This window comes from Chiloscyllium plagiosum, chromosome 4 (assembly GCF_004010195.1).
Source record: "Chiloscyllium plagiosum isolate BGI_BamShark_2017 chromosome 4, ASM401019v2, whole genome shotgun sequence".
NCBI lineage: Eukaryota > Metazoa > Chordata > Chondrichthyes > Orectolobiformes > Hemiscylliidae > Chiloscyllium > Chiloscyllium plagiosum.
Genome location: NC_057713.1, coordinates 101,018,016 through 101,035,798, shown reverse-complemented (window position 1 = coordinate 101,035,798; position 17,783 = coordinate 101,018,016). Strand labels below are relative to the sequence as shown.

The 17,783-nt window shown below is 42.6% G+C and overlaps 1 protein-coding gene across 1 annotated transcript in view; it reads right to left on the bottom strand.

Annotated features, from left to right (window-relative positions):
- Positions 1-17,783, bottom strand: part of pkhd1l1.1 (PKHD1 like 1, tandem duplicate 1) — a 237,775-nt gene that overhangs the window by 137,362 nt on the left and 82,630 nt on the right. The window contains exons 33-37 of the mRNA XM_043689364.1: positions 9,425-9,599; positions 7,462-7,604; positions 3,451-3,555; positions 2,343-2,531; positions 666-876 (exon numbers count right to left, since the gene is read on the bottom strand). Of these exons, the coding sequence (XP_043545299.1) occupies positions 666-876; positions 2,343-2,531; positions 3,451-3,555; positions 7,462-7,604; positions 9,425-9,599 (823 nt within the window). The remainder of the gene's footprint in view (positions 1-665; positions 877-2,342; positions 2,532-3,450; positions 3,556-7,461; positions 7,605-9,424; positions 9,600-17,783) is intronic.

Genomic DNA, 17,783 nt, shown 5'->3' with positions numbered 1-17,783 from the left:
CTTTCTGAGAAAACAGTTTTACTCAAACCTTATGCAACAAATGGTAGATCCAAACATGACTGATGAGTGCGAGACACCAGTATTGTGCATGTGATCTCAAAGCTCCCATTCACATGTGAACTTTAGCCGGAATGTTCGGTAAAATGGAGATAGAAAGAGTAGAGAGATTGTGCTTAATTACATGAAGTAATTCAAAACAAATTAAATAATACTGAAATAAAACCCTAGTCTCACTAATAGCCACAATGGAAATATCAGAATGTTATAAAAGCCAACCTGATTAATTTTGTTCTTTAATTATATGATAGCTTTACACCCTCAGTTACTGAAGGTTTGGAGAACTTTGTTTAATAAAGATCCACACACATATCACATACATTATTCTTTGATGTTTGTAAGATGTTTTCTACTGAAATCAGTCTTGGTGGTTAGTATGTAGTTAACAATTTCTATTGGACAACATTGATCTAAACACTGATTTGTCACGGCAATTAATAGATCCTCAGAATCAAACATATACACCATAAAACCCCGCGTGATGGAGGTTAACCTATCCCAGGAACAAACATCACCTCACCCAGAGTGATGGGGAAGGGGATTAACATTTTTAGGCTTTGCCTGTGTTGCTCTAGAATTGGCACACTAAGGAAATTTCCTCCAGCAACACATAAACCCTCCAAAATCGTAAGAGGATGCGCATTTCACCTGGTACATATTCTGCTTCGATCCCTGCGAAATGAATATGTACGCCTTTGATGCTTTCCTCAGCTGATTTCACATTCACCACCCCTTGGAGGACAACACTTTGCTTCTGGTCCACATAACCACTGCTGTAGTAATAAGTCCCGGGGGAGGTAAAATGATGAGAGAATGAACCTACACAGAAAGACCATCATCCATTAGGGGTGTGAAATCACCAAATCCACTTTATATTACATCCTGACTGTAATCAGAAAGCATCAATACAAAGTTTGTATTTTCACTCCATTGTAGCATAGATACAGAATCTGACATGCAGCTATCTGAACAATGAAGATGCCCAAAACCTGGAGATTTTTACAGGGGCAAGACATGAAATTTAATTGTACTAACTGAGTGAAGTAACTTACTGGCTTATTTGATTCGATGTTGAATTAGTACAGACTGGTCACACACCAATCTCTTTCTGTGCTCCAAGTGGTTTGTGACCTTTGACCCCACCCAACATAATTCTTGATAAAGTCCTGATGCCCAGAACGTCGACAGCTCTACTGCTCGAATGCTGCCTGTCTTGCTGTGTGTTTTTGACTCTGACCCTACAGCATCTGCAGTTCTCACTTTTTCCTACCCAACATGGCCCAGCCTGATCTGGCTGACCCAACCTGGCCCTCACTACCCAACCCAAAAACTGACAAAGATCGGAAAGCTGACATTGGCTTAGTCCTGGGATTGTCAGTATTGAGATACAGTGTCTGTATAATGATTCCATTACTGGACTCATAATCCAGAGGAATGGACCAGTACTCCTGAGACATGAGTTCAAACTTCACCATGCCAGTTGGGAAATTTAGATTTGACAAATTAACTATATTTGAAATAAAAAGCTAGTCTCAGTGATAGTGACTACACAACTACCAGATTTTTATAAATACTCATTGTCTTCACAAATATTCTCCAGGGGAAAAAAGCTGCTTCTCTTACTTGTTAACCTTACCATTTGCATGTGACTCACAGCTATGTAGTTGACTCTTAACTGCCCTCTGAAATGGTTAAACAAACCATTAAGTTGTTATGCAGATGGTTCACTATCACCTAATAAAGTATTAGGGATGGGCAACAAATGCTGGCCTTGCCCAACCCTGTGAATGCATAATTAAAAACGAACATTTCTTACAACCCCAGGAAGTTCCAACTTGCTCTACACCAAATGAGAGACTTTTGAACTTTAGCTTTTGCTGTGATGTAGGAAATGTGCAGATGGACATAAAATGTTGCATATCCTATGTTGAAAATTAAGAAAGTTCTTGTTGATGGCCTGGGGCTGATATTTGTCTCAATCAACATCACAAATAATGATCTGCTCATTATTATATTTCTGGTTGTGAGAGATTGCTGTGTGCAAACTGGCCAAACAGTTTTGCAACAGTACAGCATGTCAAAAGTACTTCATTGTCTGTAAAGCTCTTAGGGCTCTCCTGAAGTTGTAAAAAGTGCCCGAGAATTTCAAGTTGTTTTCTTTCACATGAAAGTCTGATTGAAAAATCATGCAATGAGGATGAATTACTGCACAAGCTTCTCTTGTGCATCAATGGAATTTTACACAGGTGAGGATCTTCCTGTTAAATGCAAAATTGTGAATTTACCTGATGTAGTGCTCATATTGTCACTAATAAACCCACTGCCTTTGTAGTTTACATCACTGGGTTTGGAGACACTGAAGACTCTGTATCTCAAATGTTGAAGTAAAGGTGGGGACTGCCACTGCCATTGTACTGTATCCCCAACGACGATGTCCAGGCTTGAAGGATTCCACTCATACCCGACTCCAAGTGCTGTTAGGATAAAGTAGTAACAAATGTGGATAGAAAGTATATTCAAAAATAAAATATAAAATGTGTTGTAAAGCGATTTGTTAACAAACATGACAAGTGTTTAAGTTTCAGTCATTGATATACTTTAATTTCAAAAATGACTATTACTTAGATTAGATTAGATTAGATTACTTACAGTGTGGAAACAGGCCCTTCGGCCCAACAAGTCCACACCGACCCGCCGAAGCGCAACCCACCCATTCCCCTACATTTACCCCTTTTACCTAACACTACGGGCAATTTAGCATGGCCAATTCACCTGACCTGCACATCTTTGGACTGTGGGAGGAAACCGGAGCACCCGGAGGAAACCCACGCGGACACGGGGAGAATGTGCAAACTCCACACAGTCAGTCACCTGAATCGGGAATTGAACCCAGGTCTCTGGCGCTGTGAGGCAGCAGTGCTAACCACTGGGCCACCGTGCCCAGTGAAAATATTTCATCTCAGTTTGAGAGTTTGGTACTTTATACTGAACATGCATCTTTATTAGATTTTTCAGCATTTTTTGATATTGCCTGTTTCAGTCATTACCAGGCTTTAAGGTTTGGTAAGTCAAAGAGGCAAACCTTTAAAATGAAAGCCAGGATTTTCAGGAGAGGTGTCAGGAAACACTTCTTCACACAAATGGGAAAATCAGAAACTCCCTCCCTCAGAGCTGTTAAAGTTGGGGTCAAGAGATGGATAGATTTTTGTTAGGAACGCATTTTAATGGCTATGAAACCAAGATCAGTGGATGGAGTTATGCTACAGATCAGTCTCCATCCAATTAATTAATTTAGCTCAAGGGTCTGAATTAATTCCTCCCAGTTTCAATAGACAGAGATAGGAAACAACACTGCACAGTTTGAACAAAGATCTTCAAAAAGATATCACATACTTTGACTGCTGCCATTATTTGTAATGACAAATTTTCTTCCAGTTTGATCAGAAACACACTTGAGAACGTTTGGTGAAGCAAACGTTATGTGACATGGAACAGAACCTGTAAATATTGCACAACACAGAATTCCAGTCAGAATAAATGTCAGCGATTGTTATAAAATATCTGTTGTAATTTAACTCAGATTACTATCTTTCTTCAAGTTATGAATGTATAATATAAAAACAGATAGCAAAGGTTTCTATAAATATATAACATGAAAAAGAGTGGTTAAGGTAAACATTGTTCCTTTAGAGGATGAGAAGGGGGATTTAATAATGGGAAATGAGCAAGTGGACGAGGCGTTGAACAGGTATTTTATGTCTGTCTTCACAGTGGAACACACAACAAGCCAATAATTGATGACAAAGAGGCTATGGCAGATGAGGACCTAGAAAAGATCATTATCACTAAAGAGGTAGTGTTAGACAAGCTAATGGGGCTAGGTAGTCAAGTCTCCTGGCCCTGATAGAATGCATCCCACGCCAGCAGAAGGGATGGCAGGGGAAATACCAAATGTGTTTGTGGTAATTTACCAAAATTTTCAGGAATCTGGGTATGTTCCGGAAGGCTAGAAAACAGCAAATGTGATGCCACTGTTTAAAAAAGGAGGTAGACATAAGGCAAGTAACTATAGGCTCATTAGATTAACTTCTGCAATGGGGAAATTGCTTGAATCTATAACGAAGGAAGAAATAGTGAGGCATCTGGATAGAAAATGTCCCATCTGGCAGATGCAATATGGATTCATCAAAGGCAGGTTATGTTTAACTAAGTTACTGGAATTCTTTGAGGACATTACGAGTGTGATGGACAACAGAGCACCAGTGGATGTGGTGTATTTGGATTTCCAGAAGACATTTGACAAGGCGCCACACAAGAGGCTGCTGCAGAAGATCAAGGTGCACAGTGGTATGGCTAACGTATTAGCATGGATAGAGGATTGGTTAACTAAAGCAAGCAAAAAGTGGGGGAAATGGATGTTTTTCTGGTTGATGATCAGTGGCTAGTGGTGTGCCTCAGGGATCAGTATTCGGACTGCAATTGTTTACAATTTACATCGAAGATTTCAAGCTGGGGACCAAGTACAGTGTGTCAAGGTTCACAGATGGCACTAATGTGACTGGTTGAGCAAAGTGTGCAGAGGACACTGAAAGTCGGTAGAGGGATATAGGTAGGTTAAGTGAATGAGTGAGGTTCTGGCAGATGAAGTACAATGTTAATAAATGTGATGTCATCCATTTTGGTAGAAATAACAACAAAAGGGGCTCTTATTTAAAGAGTGAAAAATTGCAGTATGCTGCTCTGCAGAGGGACCTGATTGTCCATGTGCATGAATCACAAAACGTTTGTCTGCAGGTACAGCAGATAATTAAGAAGGCAAATGGAATACTGTATGTCATTGTTAGATGGAGTTTAAGAAGAGGGAGGTTATGCTGCAGCTGTATAGAGAGATGGCGAGGCCACACCTACAGCACAACGTACAGTTTTGTTCTTCATATTTGAGAAAGCATGTATGTGGCATTAGAGGGTATAGAGGAGGCTCACCAGATTGATTCCGGAGTTGAGAGATTGAGTAGACTGCGACTATACTCATTGGAATTTAGAAGAATGAGGGAGGAATCTTGTAGAAATGTATAAAATTACTTAGGTAAGATAAGATAGAAGCAGGGAGTTTGTTTCCACTGGCGGGTGAAACAAGACCTTGGGGCCGTGGCCTCAAAATAAGGGGGAGGCAGATTCAGGACTGAGTTGAGGAGGAACTTCTTCACCCAAAGGATTGTGAACTTATGGAATTCCTTGCCCAGTGAAGCAGGTGAGGCTACCTTCTTAAGTGTTCTTAAGACAAAGATAGATAGACTTGTCAACTGTAAAGGAATTACCAATTATGGTGAGTGGGCAGGTAAATGGAGTTAAGTCCATAAAAACAAACAGCCATGACCTTATTGAATGGTGCAACAGGTTCAATGAGCCAGAACGCTTACTCCTGTTCCTGTTTCTTATATTCTTATACTAAGCTATTCCAGTTATAGATTTGCAGAGCAATAATTTGCACAGAGAGGAAATGGCAAAATTGACAAACTAAAGAAACATCATGAGATTATTTTTAATTCATTCACAGGCATTGTGTTTTGTTGGCTTGAGCATTGTCCTCATAGGTGGAAGAAGTGCTGGTTTAGAAAGTGCTGCTTAAGGAGCTCTGGTGAGTTGTTGGAGTGCACCTTGTTGATGTTGTACACCATTGCTAACTTGTGTCAGTGATGAAGGGTTTGCATTTTGAAATTGTTGGATAGAGTGTCACTCAAGTGTACTGCCTTGGTGAGGCGTTGCTTGAGCATTGTTGGAACTCATCTCGGTAAGTGGACAACATTGCATCCCACTCCTGATTTATCCCTTCTTAGTGGTGAACAGATTTTGAGAAGTCAGGAGGTAAATTACTTGAATTCCTAGCCTCTGTCTCACTCTTGTAGCCAACATATTTATAAGTTTAGTCGAATTCAGATTCTGGTCAATGATAACCCTGAGGATATTGATAATGGATAATTCTATGAGAAAGTGAGGACTGCAGATGCTGGAGATCAGAGTCGAAGAGTGTGATGCTAGAAAAGCACAGCCGGTCATCGCGGGAGCACGAGATGGTGCCGATACAGTCATCGATGTAATGGAAGAAAAGGGGATGGTGCTGATGTAGCTCCCGTGAGGAGGTTGAACAGTTCATCAACTTCACCAACACCTTCCACCCTGGCTTCAAGTTCACTTAGACCATCTCGGACACCTCCCTCCCCTTCCTGTACCTCTCCATCTCCATTTCCGGTGACAGACTCAAACTCCACTTCTCACTCTGCCGGGGAGATGCAAGTCCTGGGCCACCTCCACCACCAAACTCTAGCCACCCAATGCCTGGAGGAAGAACGCCTCATTTTCCGCCTTGGGAACCTCCAACCACACGGGATCAATGCATATTTTACCAGTTACTTCATTTCCCCTCCCCTCACCTTACCCCAGAGCCACCCTTACAACCCGACACCACCCTCTTGAACTGTCCTACCTGCCCATCTTACTTCCCACCAATCCACTCCACCCTCCCCTCCGACCTATCATCACCTCCCAACTCCATCTACCTATCACATTCCCAGCTATCTTCCCCTAACCCCACCCCCTCCCATTCATCTCTCAGCTACCTGGGCCACCCCTCATTTCTGATGAAGAGCTTATGCTCGAAACATCAACTCTCCTGCTCCTCAGATGTTGCCTGACTGGCTGCGCTTTTCCAGCACCACGTTCTTCAAAATGGATAATTCTATGTTAATGCTATTGAATGTAAAGGGGCAATAGTTAGATTCTCTCTTGGAGGTGATGGTGATAATATGGCATTTGTGTGAGCAAATGTTACTTACTACTTATCAGCTCAATCTTTAGTATCTGAGGATCGCAAACAGTGCTGAACATTGTGCAATCATCAGCAACATCTCCACTACTGACATTATGATGGAAAGAAGGTCATTAATGAAGCAGCTGAAGCTGGTTGAATAGTGATACAGTGATGACCTGAGACTAAGATCATTGATCTCCAACAATGGCAACCATATGTATCCTATATGTATAATACAAAGAAACTACTGTGGATGCTAGAAATCTGAAACATACACAGAGTGCTGGAGAAGCTCAGCAGGTCTGGCAGCTTCTTTGGGACAGAGAAAGAGAGTTAGTGTTTCAAGTCTGATATGACTCTCCTTCAAAATTTCCAATTTTCAAAGAAGCAGCAAGTCTTGAGTTTCTCCAGTACTTTCTGTGTTTGCACCTTTCTGCTAGGTATGACTCCAACCAGTGGAGAATTCTCCCCAGTGGTCCCACCCACCCCCTATTGTTCACAGCTTTATCGGAGCTCCTTGCTGTCACACTCAGTCAAATGCTGCCCAGCTTACATAACAGTCCACTTCATCTCTCAAGTTCACTTGATAAGCGTACCAATTTGAACAATGTTGTCCTCTGGGACGGGACTGAAACCAGATCCAGAAATGGTGATTTTCGTGCCTCCATACAATGAGCCCTGCTGAGGAGTCACTTCGGTCACTCGCAAGACATACTCGACTGAAGCATTTAGAGATTTGCTGCGGTGAAAGAGAAAAAACAAACAAGATAAATCTTAAAAAGCACTAATGTTATCGAAGAGCAACCAAAAGTACAGATGAAACCTTACAGGAAACATTATCATTCAGTCCTCAACTCTACGTCAAATGTAATATCGACACAAAAACATTGAGTTGACAAAGCAGTTATCTATGGAATGCAATGAATTGCTGTGATCTGTAAGTCTTAAATGGCTCTGGATGCAGATTCAACAGCAACTTTCAAAAAGGAATTAAGTAAATATTTGAAGGATAAAAAAATTATATGGCTTTGGGAATAGACCAGGGAAGTTGAATTGCAAAAAGACTCATTCAGTGCCATGTCACTCTGTGATAGCAATCTCAAATATGATGATTCAGCAAAAATAGATTTGGGATCAACTTGCTTAAGAAATATTATTCATGGAATAGACATGGTCATCATTAGCTGAGCCAGCATTTATTGTCCACCTCTAGTTGCCCTTAAAAAAAGTAGTGGTGAACTGCCTTCTTGCTGTTGCCCATTTGCTGTTGGTAGATCACAGGACTTTGACCCAATAACACTGAGGGAGCAGCATTATATTTCCAAGTCAGGATGGTGAGTGGCTTGAAGGGAAAATTGCAGGTAGTGTTTCCTGCTCTTGTATTTGATGCTCTTGTCCTTCTAGATGGTAGTAGTCATGAGGTTGAAAGTTGCTCTTTTGGGACCCATAGTGAACTTCTGCAGTGCATCTTGTAGATGACACAGACTGCTGCTACTGAGCTAATGTGGAGGGAATGTATCATTGTGGATGTGATGCCAATCAAGCAGGTTGCTTGGTCTTGGATGGTGTCATGTTCCTTGAGTGTTGTTGGAGCTGCGATCATCCTGGGAAGTAACAGCTATTCGATCAGTCCTGACTTTTGTTTTGTGAATAGTGGACAGGATTTGGAGACTCGGGATGGGAGTTACATATTGCTGAAATCCCAGCATCTGACCTGTTCTTCTAGTTGCAATATTTATATAGAAGACCAGTTCAGCTTCCAATCAAAGATAACCTCCAGGATATTGATAGTGGAGGATGGTAGTCAGTGATGGTAATGCCAATGAATATCAAAAGGGTGAATTGTTAGATTCTGTCCTGTTGGAGGTGGCCATTGCCTGGCACTCATGTGGTGCAAACTTTACCTTACCACTTGTCAGCCCAAGCTTGGATATTGACTAGGTTTTGCTGCGTTTGGACATGGACTGCTTCATGGTGCTGAACATTGTGCAATTTATGATGGAGAAAGGTCACTATTGAAACAACTGAAGATGATTGGTCTTGGGACACTATCCTGAGGAATCCCTGCAGAGATATCCTGCAGCTGAGATGGCTCATCTCTAACAACCACAACCATCTTCCTTCATGCTTAGTATGACTCCAATCAGCAGGCAGTTTTCCCCTGATCCTCACTGACTCTAGTTTTGTTGATGCTGTTGGATGGCACACACATTCAAATGCTACTTCGATGTCAAGAGCAGTTACCCTCACCTCTGTCCTGGCTATAACTATCTTGGATTCATTTGTAAGTGTTGCTTTGGCTGGGGAGCCTCCTGGCTTTGAGTTTTCCCAGAAAAATGCATCAACAATAAGTGGGCAACTTTCAGTTTGATCTCAGAATCTGACTTTGATTGGATGAACAGGACCAGTGTTTTTTTAACTGATACAAAAGATTGCAGAAACTTGCACTGAAAACAATTTGCGCTGAAAATTCTGCTATCTTTTGTACAGCTACACTGATTCGGAGAAACTTGTAAAGAAAAATCAATGCAATGGAACATAAGCTCTCGGTCTTCATACCCAACATGAGTTTGTACATAGATACTGTAATTCGCCGGAGGGAGGCTGGGCGGACAACATGTGATGTTGTTGGTCGACCATCGAAGAATTGCACACTCAGAGTTCCCAATAACTACAAAACTATCTTCAGATTTGTTGCCAAAATCTGATCCATAGATTGTCAGATTGGAACCACCTGTGAAACAATTTTTATATAATTAATTCCCTTGTCACACAACAATACAAAAATATCAGTCAATCTGTCTGCTCCATCAGAACAGTATTGCCATACACCAGTAACAATGTGTGTTTATATAGAGTCTTTAACATAGGAAAATATGGAAGCGTGCAGTAAGGAGTTAGCATAGCACAGGGAGCTATTTCTTCGTGGTGTCAGATCTCACGGTACCAGGATCTTTGTGCAGGGCTTCAGAAAAGTCCTTTCCTATGTTTCCTCTCCCCTCACTTCTGGAATTCAGCTCTTTTGTCCATGTTTGAAGTTAGGCTGTAATGATGTCTGGAAATGAGTGGCTCCTATGGAACTCAAGCTGCATGTCAGTGAGCAGGTTATAGCTGAGCAAGTGCTGCTTGATAATTCTGTTCATCATCCCGTCCGTCACTTTATTGATGAGTAGACTGCTGATTGAATTCATCCTGCTGTTTGTGTACTATATATACAAGGATAATGTTCCACATTGTTGAGTAGATGCCAGTGTTGTAACTGTATATTGGAACAGCTTGGTTAGGAATTAAGACTATTTCTGGAGCACAATACTTCAATATCATTACCAGTATTTTGGCAGGGTCCATAGTTTTGTAATATCTGTTGCCCCTAAATCATGTGAAGTGAGTTGAATTTGCTGAAGATTGCCATCTGTGATTCTGGGGATCTCATGAAGGGGCTGAAATTGATCATCCACTCAGCACTTCTGGGTGAACATTGATGTAAGTAGGAGCAATTTACTGCAGATTCTGGAATCTGGACTAAAACAATAACGCAAAGCTGGAAATCACAGTGGGTCAGGCAGCATCCATGGAGAGTGAGCAAACTAACGTTTCAAATACAGGTGACTCTCCATCACAGCAGATATCATTTCTAGAGGAGGTAGCATCTATGCAATAGGTGGAGGGGTGGAGTGCTGGGAGAGAGAAGCTGCTGACAATGCAGATGCAGTGATCAGGAAATGAGAATGGCAAAACAATGGTATGGCTAACTGTCAAACAGGAAAGAACAGATAGTCCCATTAGACTGAGGGAGGGAGACAGAGGACATGGTGACAGAGAATGTAATATATAAAGCCAAAAGAAAGGAGTGGGAATCTGAAGGTGCTGAATTCAATATTAAGTTCAGAAGGCTGTGAAGTGCTTAGTCTGAAGATGAGATGTTGTTCATCCAGTTTGCGTTGTGATTCACTGGAGCATTGCAGCATGCTGAGGATAGGCAAGTGGGCATGCGAGCTATGTTAAAGTGACTGGCTGTGGGAAAGTCAGGGTCCTGTTTGCACACAGACTGGAGGTGCTCCACAAAGCAGGCAGCCAGTCTGCGTTTGTTTTCTCCAATGTAGGGTAGGCCACATTGGGTGGAGTAAATGCAAAAGAATAGATCGGAGGAGGTACAGGTGAAACACTGCTTCACCTGGAAACACTGTTTAGGCCCTTGGATGGTGAGTAGGGCGGAGGTGAACGGACAGTTGTTGCACCTTCTGTGACTACATGGGAAGGTGTCATGGGAAGTGGGTGAGGAATGTGTTGATGGCTGAGGAATGGCCTAGGATGCCCTGGAGGAACAGTCCCTGTGAAATGCAGATAGGGGAATTGGGGAAGATATGTTTGATGGTGGCATCCTGCTGCAGTTGTCTGAAATGGCGGCGATTGAGCCTTTGAATGAGGAGGCTGGTGAGATGAAAAGTGAGGACAAGGAGGACTCAATCAAGCTGCTGCGAGTGATTGAAGGGACAAAGGAAGAAGTATGGGTGATAGGTTGGATGCAGTTGAGGGCCCTATCTATCACAGTAAGTGGGAAACCATGTTGTGGAAGGAGGAAGCAATGTCATCAGCGCAGTTTTGAAAGTTGACATCACCTGAACAGATACAGCGTGGGTGATTGAACTAGGAGAATGAGATGGAATCATTACAGGACATGGGGTGTGAAGAACTTTTAGTGAAGGTAGCCTATGGGAGTCAGTGGCTTTATAGTGGATGGAAATTGGAGCCAAAATGAGCATATTTTTCTTGGTACCCCTGGGAGCATGATGCGGCACCAAAACAGTTGTAGATGCACCGAAGACAGAGTTGTGGGAGGGGACCAGTGTAGGGCCAAAACAAGGATTGTTCCACGTGCCATAAAGAGGCAGGCATAGCTGGGACCCATGTGGGTGCCCTAGCCACACCTTGGCAGAAGTCAGATGAATTAAAGGAGAAATTGCTCAGTGACAGAAAAAGGCAGAGGAGACTTGAGGATTATTCAGTCCTCTGGTTGAGGAAGAAGTCAAGAGCTCTCAGACCTGGGGATAAAGAATTCTGGAAGGATTGGACATCCATTTTTGCAAGTAGCTCTGCTTTACTCTTTGCACTGATGTACTGAACTCTCCCTTAATTGAGGATGGGGATTCTATGGAACTTCTTCCTCCATAGAGTTGTTTAGTTGTCCACCACTATTCACGACTGGATGTGGCAGGACTTCAGGGTATACAGGCCCTTGTTCCTTCTTCCTTGACCAGAGGCCTGAATAATCCCCAAGTCTCTTCTGCTTGGCTGAACACGGTTGTGGGATCACTAAGCTCTGCCTATCACTTACTTCTAATGATTTCAAGCGTGCAAGTAGTCATGTGCTGTACCTTCACCAGGATCAACAAAAGAAACAAAAAAGCAAAGTACAGCACAGGAACAGGCCCTTCAGCCCTCCAAGCCTGTGCTGATCATCACGCCCAAACTAAACTAAAAAACAGAACTTCTGCCCTTACTCGGTCCATATCCTTCTGCTCCCTCTCTATTAAGAGACATCTGGATGGTTACATGAAATGTCGTCAAAGTGCCTGCTTCCACCACCTCTTCTGTCAGTGTGTTCCAAGCTCCTATCACTCCCTGTGTGAAAAACCTCCCTCGCGCATCACCCTTAAACTTTCTTCCTCTCACCTTGAACCTGTGCCCCCTTGTAATTGAAACTTCAACCTTGGGAAAAAGCCTAACTATCCACCTTATCTATTCCTCTCATAATTTTGTAGACAGGTCCCCTCTCAGCCACTGTCTTTCCTGTGAAATCAATTCTAGTCTTTCTAATCTTTCCTCATTGTCAATGCCCTCGATACCAGGTAACTTCTCTGCACTCTCTCCAAAGCGTCCACACCCTTCTGGTAGTGTGGAAACTGAAACTGCACGCAATATTTCAAATGCGGCCTAACAAGTATTCTAAACAGCTGCCAACTCATCTCCTCCATGCCCTGGCTGATGAAGGCAAACATGCCATATGCCTTGGCTACTGTTAGGGAACTGCGGACCTGCATGTATGTTAACGTTCCTATGGGTTCAGCCATCCATAGTATAATTCACACCCAAATTTGATCCTACAAAATGCATCACCTCACATTTGCCATGGATTGAACACCATCTGCCATTTTTGTGCCCAAGTTGCCAATCTATCTATATCCTGTTGTATCTTTTCATAATCGCAGCACTATCATCAACTCCACCATCTGCAAACGTATTAATCAGACCACCCATATTTTCCACCAGATCGTTTATATATACTACAAACAAGAGAAGACCTAAGACTGATCCCTGTGGAACACCACTAGTTACTGGTCTCCATTCTGGAAAAGCACCCTTCCACCACTACCCTCTGTCTTCTATTACCTGGCCAGTTTTAGAACATAGAACAGAACAGCATAGTACAGGCCCTTCTGCCCTCAATATTGTGCTGACCTTTTATCCAACTTTAAGATCAAACTAACCTACGTACCCTTCATTTTACTATCATCCATGTGCCTATCCAAGAATATCTTACATGTCCTTAATGTGTCTGACTCTACTACTACTGTAGGCAGTGCATTCCACATATCTCCTTCTCTGTGTAAAGAATTGATATCTGTCCTCTAAACCTTCCACCAATGACCTTAAAATTTTCCCTCCTTGTGATAGCCATTTCTGCCCTGGGAAGAAGTCTCTGCCTATTCACTCTATCTAGGCCTCTCATCATCTCGTACACATCTATCAAGTTGCTTCTCACCCTTCTTTGCTCCAGTGAGAAAAGCCTTAGCTCCCTCAACATTTCAACATAAGACATACCCTCCAGTCCAGACAGCAACCTGGTAAATCTCTTCAGCACCCTCTCTAAAGTTCCTACAACCTTCCTATAATGAGGCAACCAGAACTGAACACAATATTCCAAGTGTGATCTAACCAGGACTCTATAGAGTTGCAGTATAGCCTCATGGCTCTTCAACTCAATCCACCTGTTAATGAAAGCCAACACACCATACGCCTTCTTAACAAGCCTATCAACTTTGGTGGCAACATTATCTGTGGACGTAGGACCCCAAGATCCTCTGTTCCCCCACACTGCCAAGAATCCTGCCTTTAACCCTGTATTCTACATTCAAATTCGACCTTCCCAAACGAATCACTTCACACTTTTCCAGGTTGAACTCCATCTGCCACTTATGAGTCCAGTTCTGCATCCTGTTAATGTCCCGTTGCAACCTACATCAGCCCTCCACACCATCCACCATTCCACCAATCTTTGTGTCATCAGTAAACTTACTAATCCACCCTTCCACTTCCTCATCCAAGTCATTTATAAAAATCACAAAGAGCAGAGATCCCTGAACAGATGCCTGCAGAACACCACTGGACACTGAGCTCCAGTCTGATTACTTGCCATCTACTCTGTCTTCTATAGGCCTGCCAAATCTGTATCCAGGCAGCCAGATTTCCCTGTATCCCATGCCTCTTTATGTTCTGAATGAGCATACCATGGGGAACCTTATCAAACGCCTTGCTAAAATCTATATACACTACATCCACAGTTCTACCAACACCACTGGACACTGAGCTCCAGACTGAATACTTGCCATCTACTACCACCCTCTGTCTTCTATAGGCCAGCCAAATCTGTATCCAGACAGCCTGATTTCCCTGTATCCCATGCCTCTTTATGTTCTGAATGAGCATACCATGGGGAACCTTATCAAACGCCTTGCTAAAATCTATATACACTACATCCACAGTTCTACCTTCGTCAAGGTGTTTTGTCACATCCTCAAAGAATTCAATAAGTCTTGTGGCATGACCTACCCCTCACAAAGCCATGCTGACTATTTCTAATCAAACTATGGTTTTCCAAGTAATCATAAATTCTTGGAATTCTCTGTCTCTCAGAATCCACTCCAATAATTTGCTCACCACAGACGCAAGACTGACTGGTCTATAATTCCCAGGATTATCCCTATTCCCTTTCTTGAACAAGGGAATAACATTTTGCCATCCTCCAATCAGCTAGCATTACTCCAATGGACACTGTGGACACAAAGATCATCGTCAATGTTGCAGCAATCTCTTCCCTCGCTTCCTGTAGTAACCTTGAGTATAACCTGTCTGACCCAGGGAACTTATCTATCCTAATGTTTTTCAAAATTTTCAGCACTCCTCCTTCATAACGTCAACCTGTTTGAGTATATCAGCTTGTTTTATGCTGTCTTCACAAAGGTTAAGATTCCTCCCAGTAGTGAACACTGAAGCAAAGTATTAATTAAGGACCTCCCCTACCTCCTCCTATTCTAGGCACAAGTTCTCTCCACTAGCCCTGATTGACCCTATCCTTACTCTGGCCATCCGCTTTTTCCTCACGTAAGTGTAGAATGCCTTAGATTTTCCTTAATCCTCCCCATTAAAGCTTTTTTGTGCCCCCTTCTAGGTCTCCTAAGTTCATTCCTCAGTTCCTCCTTGCAACCTTCTAGAGTCCTGTCTGATCCTTGCCTCCTCAACTTTACATAGGCTTCCTTCTTCCTCCTGACTAGATGTTCCACATCTCTTGTCACCCAAGATTCCTTCACCCTACCATCCCATCCTTACCTCAGTAGGACAATCCTATCTGCAACTGCCAGCAAGTGCGCTCTAAACAACCTCCACATTTCTGTCCTGCACATCCCTGAGAACACCTGTTCCCAATTTCGGCACCTGGGTTCCTGCTTAATAGCTTTGTAATTCCCCTCCCTCCAATTAAATACTTTCCCACACCATCTGCTCCTAACCCTCTCCATGAGTATAGTAAAGGTCTGGGAGTTGGCATCAATATTACTGAAGAGCTCTCCCATTGCGAGATCTGAGACTTGACCTGGTTCATTGCCAAGCACCAAATCCAATATGGACTCCCCTCTAGTTGGCTTTTCTCGATATTTGTCCTTGAGTGGGCCCACAAATTCCCTTGCTACCCTCTTTCATCTAATATACACATAAAAAGCCTTGGGATTCTCCTTGACCCTGTTTATTAAAGACATTTCATTGCACCTTTTAGCCTTCCTAATTCCATGTTTAAATTTCTTCCTAATTTCTCTATTCTCCTCATTGGCTTCATCAGTTTGTAGCTGTTTAGACCAATTGTATGCTTCCTTTTTCCATTTGACTAACCTTACAATTTTACTTCTCAAAAGCACAGCAAGTCAGGCAGCATCCAAGGAGCTGGAGAATCTATGTTTTCGGCAGGACCCTTCATCAGGACCCGGTTGAAGAGCTTCAGGGCAGAGGAGATAGTTGGGGGGTTGCAGTGGGAGAGAGATTTACTGAGATCTTTGCAGAGGGAGGAGGAAAATTTATTCAAAGTGGGCATCATTGGAAAAGGTTTCACAGTATGGTTTGAAGCAACTAGGAGATAGTGATGACTGCAAATGCTGGAGGGTCAGATAAAGGTGTGGCGCTGGAAAAAGCACAGCAGGTCAGGCAGCATGCCAGGAGCACGAGAGTCAATGTTTCGGGCAGGACCCTGATGAAGGTCCTGCCTAAAATGTTGACTCTCCTGCTCCTGGGGTGCTCTCTGACCTGCTGTGCTTTATCCAATGTCACACCTTTACCGACTCTGACTTTCAAGCATCTGCAGTCATCACTATCTTCCAATTTCCCTTGCCATCCATGGTTCCTGAATGCTACCATTCCTATCCTTCAGTTTTGCAGGGACATGCATGTTCTGCACTTGAATCAACTGGTCTTTAAATGTCTCCCATGTGCTAGAGGTAGATTTGCCCTCAAATAACTGTTCCCAATTCACATTCCCCAGTTTAGATTTAGATTACTTTCAGTTCTAGTCAAACTTAGATGTAATTGTCCTTTGTCCAACTAAACACCCTCACACAAGGGCCACTCTTGTCTTTGTCATGACTATTCAAAATCTTACCGTCATTAAAGTACTACCTGAGATACTGTCTCATTATAAGGGACGCCTGATGTTGCTTCTGGCATGGCCTCTTACATTCTTCATTGAACCAAGGGTGACCTTTTGGCTTGGCAGTGGAGAAGTGGAGAATATGCTGACTACAACAATGCAGTTTGTGTTTATGTGAAATTCTGCTGCTACTGATGACTCATAACACCTCATGGATGTCCAGTCTTGAGTTGCTAAACATATACAAAATCAGACCCTTCTTGCACCTAGCGAAAAGCTATCCAGTGAAAAGAATAAGTTTGAGTCCAGGCTGTGTGTGGTGCAGTGTTAATGTTAGTGGGCCAGAATGCCCTAGTTCAAGTCCTTCCTGCTCCAGAGGTATGTAATAACATATCTCAACAAGTTGTTTAAAAATATCTAACCTTTACTCCAAATTATATCTCGCCAACCTTAAACATTCAAAGGTTCTTAATCTTAATCTTGTTGATGTCTTCATTCAAAGGTTGTTACAATAAACATATATAGGGCCAAACTATAGATCCTACAGAGTTAAGATTAGATTAGATTAGATTCCCTACAGTGTGAAACAGGCCCTTCGGCCCAACAAGTCCACACCAACTCTCCGAAAAGTAACCCATCCAGACTCATTTACCTACATTTACCCCTGACTAATGCACCTAAAACTATAGACAATTTAGTGTGGCCAACTCACTTGGCCTGCCCATCTTTTTGGAAAAGGAGTTAAGGAGGGCCTTAAAATTGAGATCAATAGGAGTTGATTGTATCAACATCAAACCAGGGTTGGAGAAGTCTAACTACCTCTAGATTGCTAGAGACTATCAGTATCACTGACAAAGGAGCAGTACTCTGAAAGGTTATGATTTCAAATAAACCTGTTGGAATATAACCTGGTGTTGTGTCCCTTCCAGTCCATCCCAGTCCAACATCGGCACCTCCACATCAGAGACTGAGCAAGAAAATCTTACACAGCATTTCCACAAGTCCCTT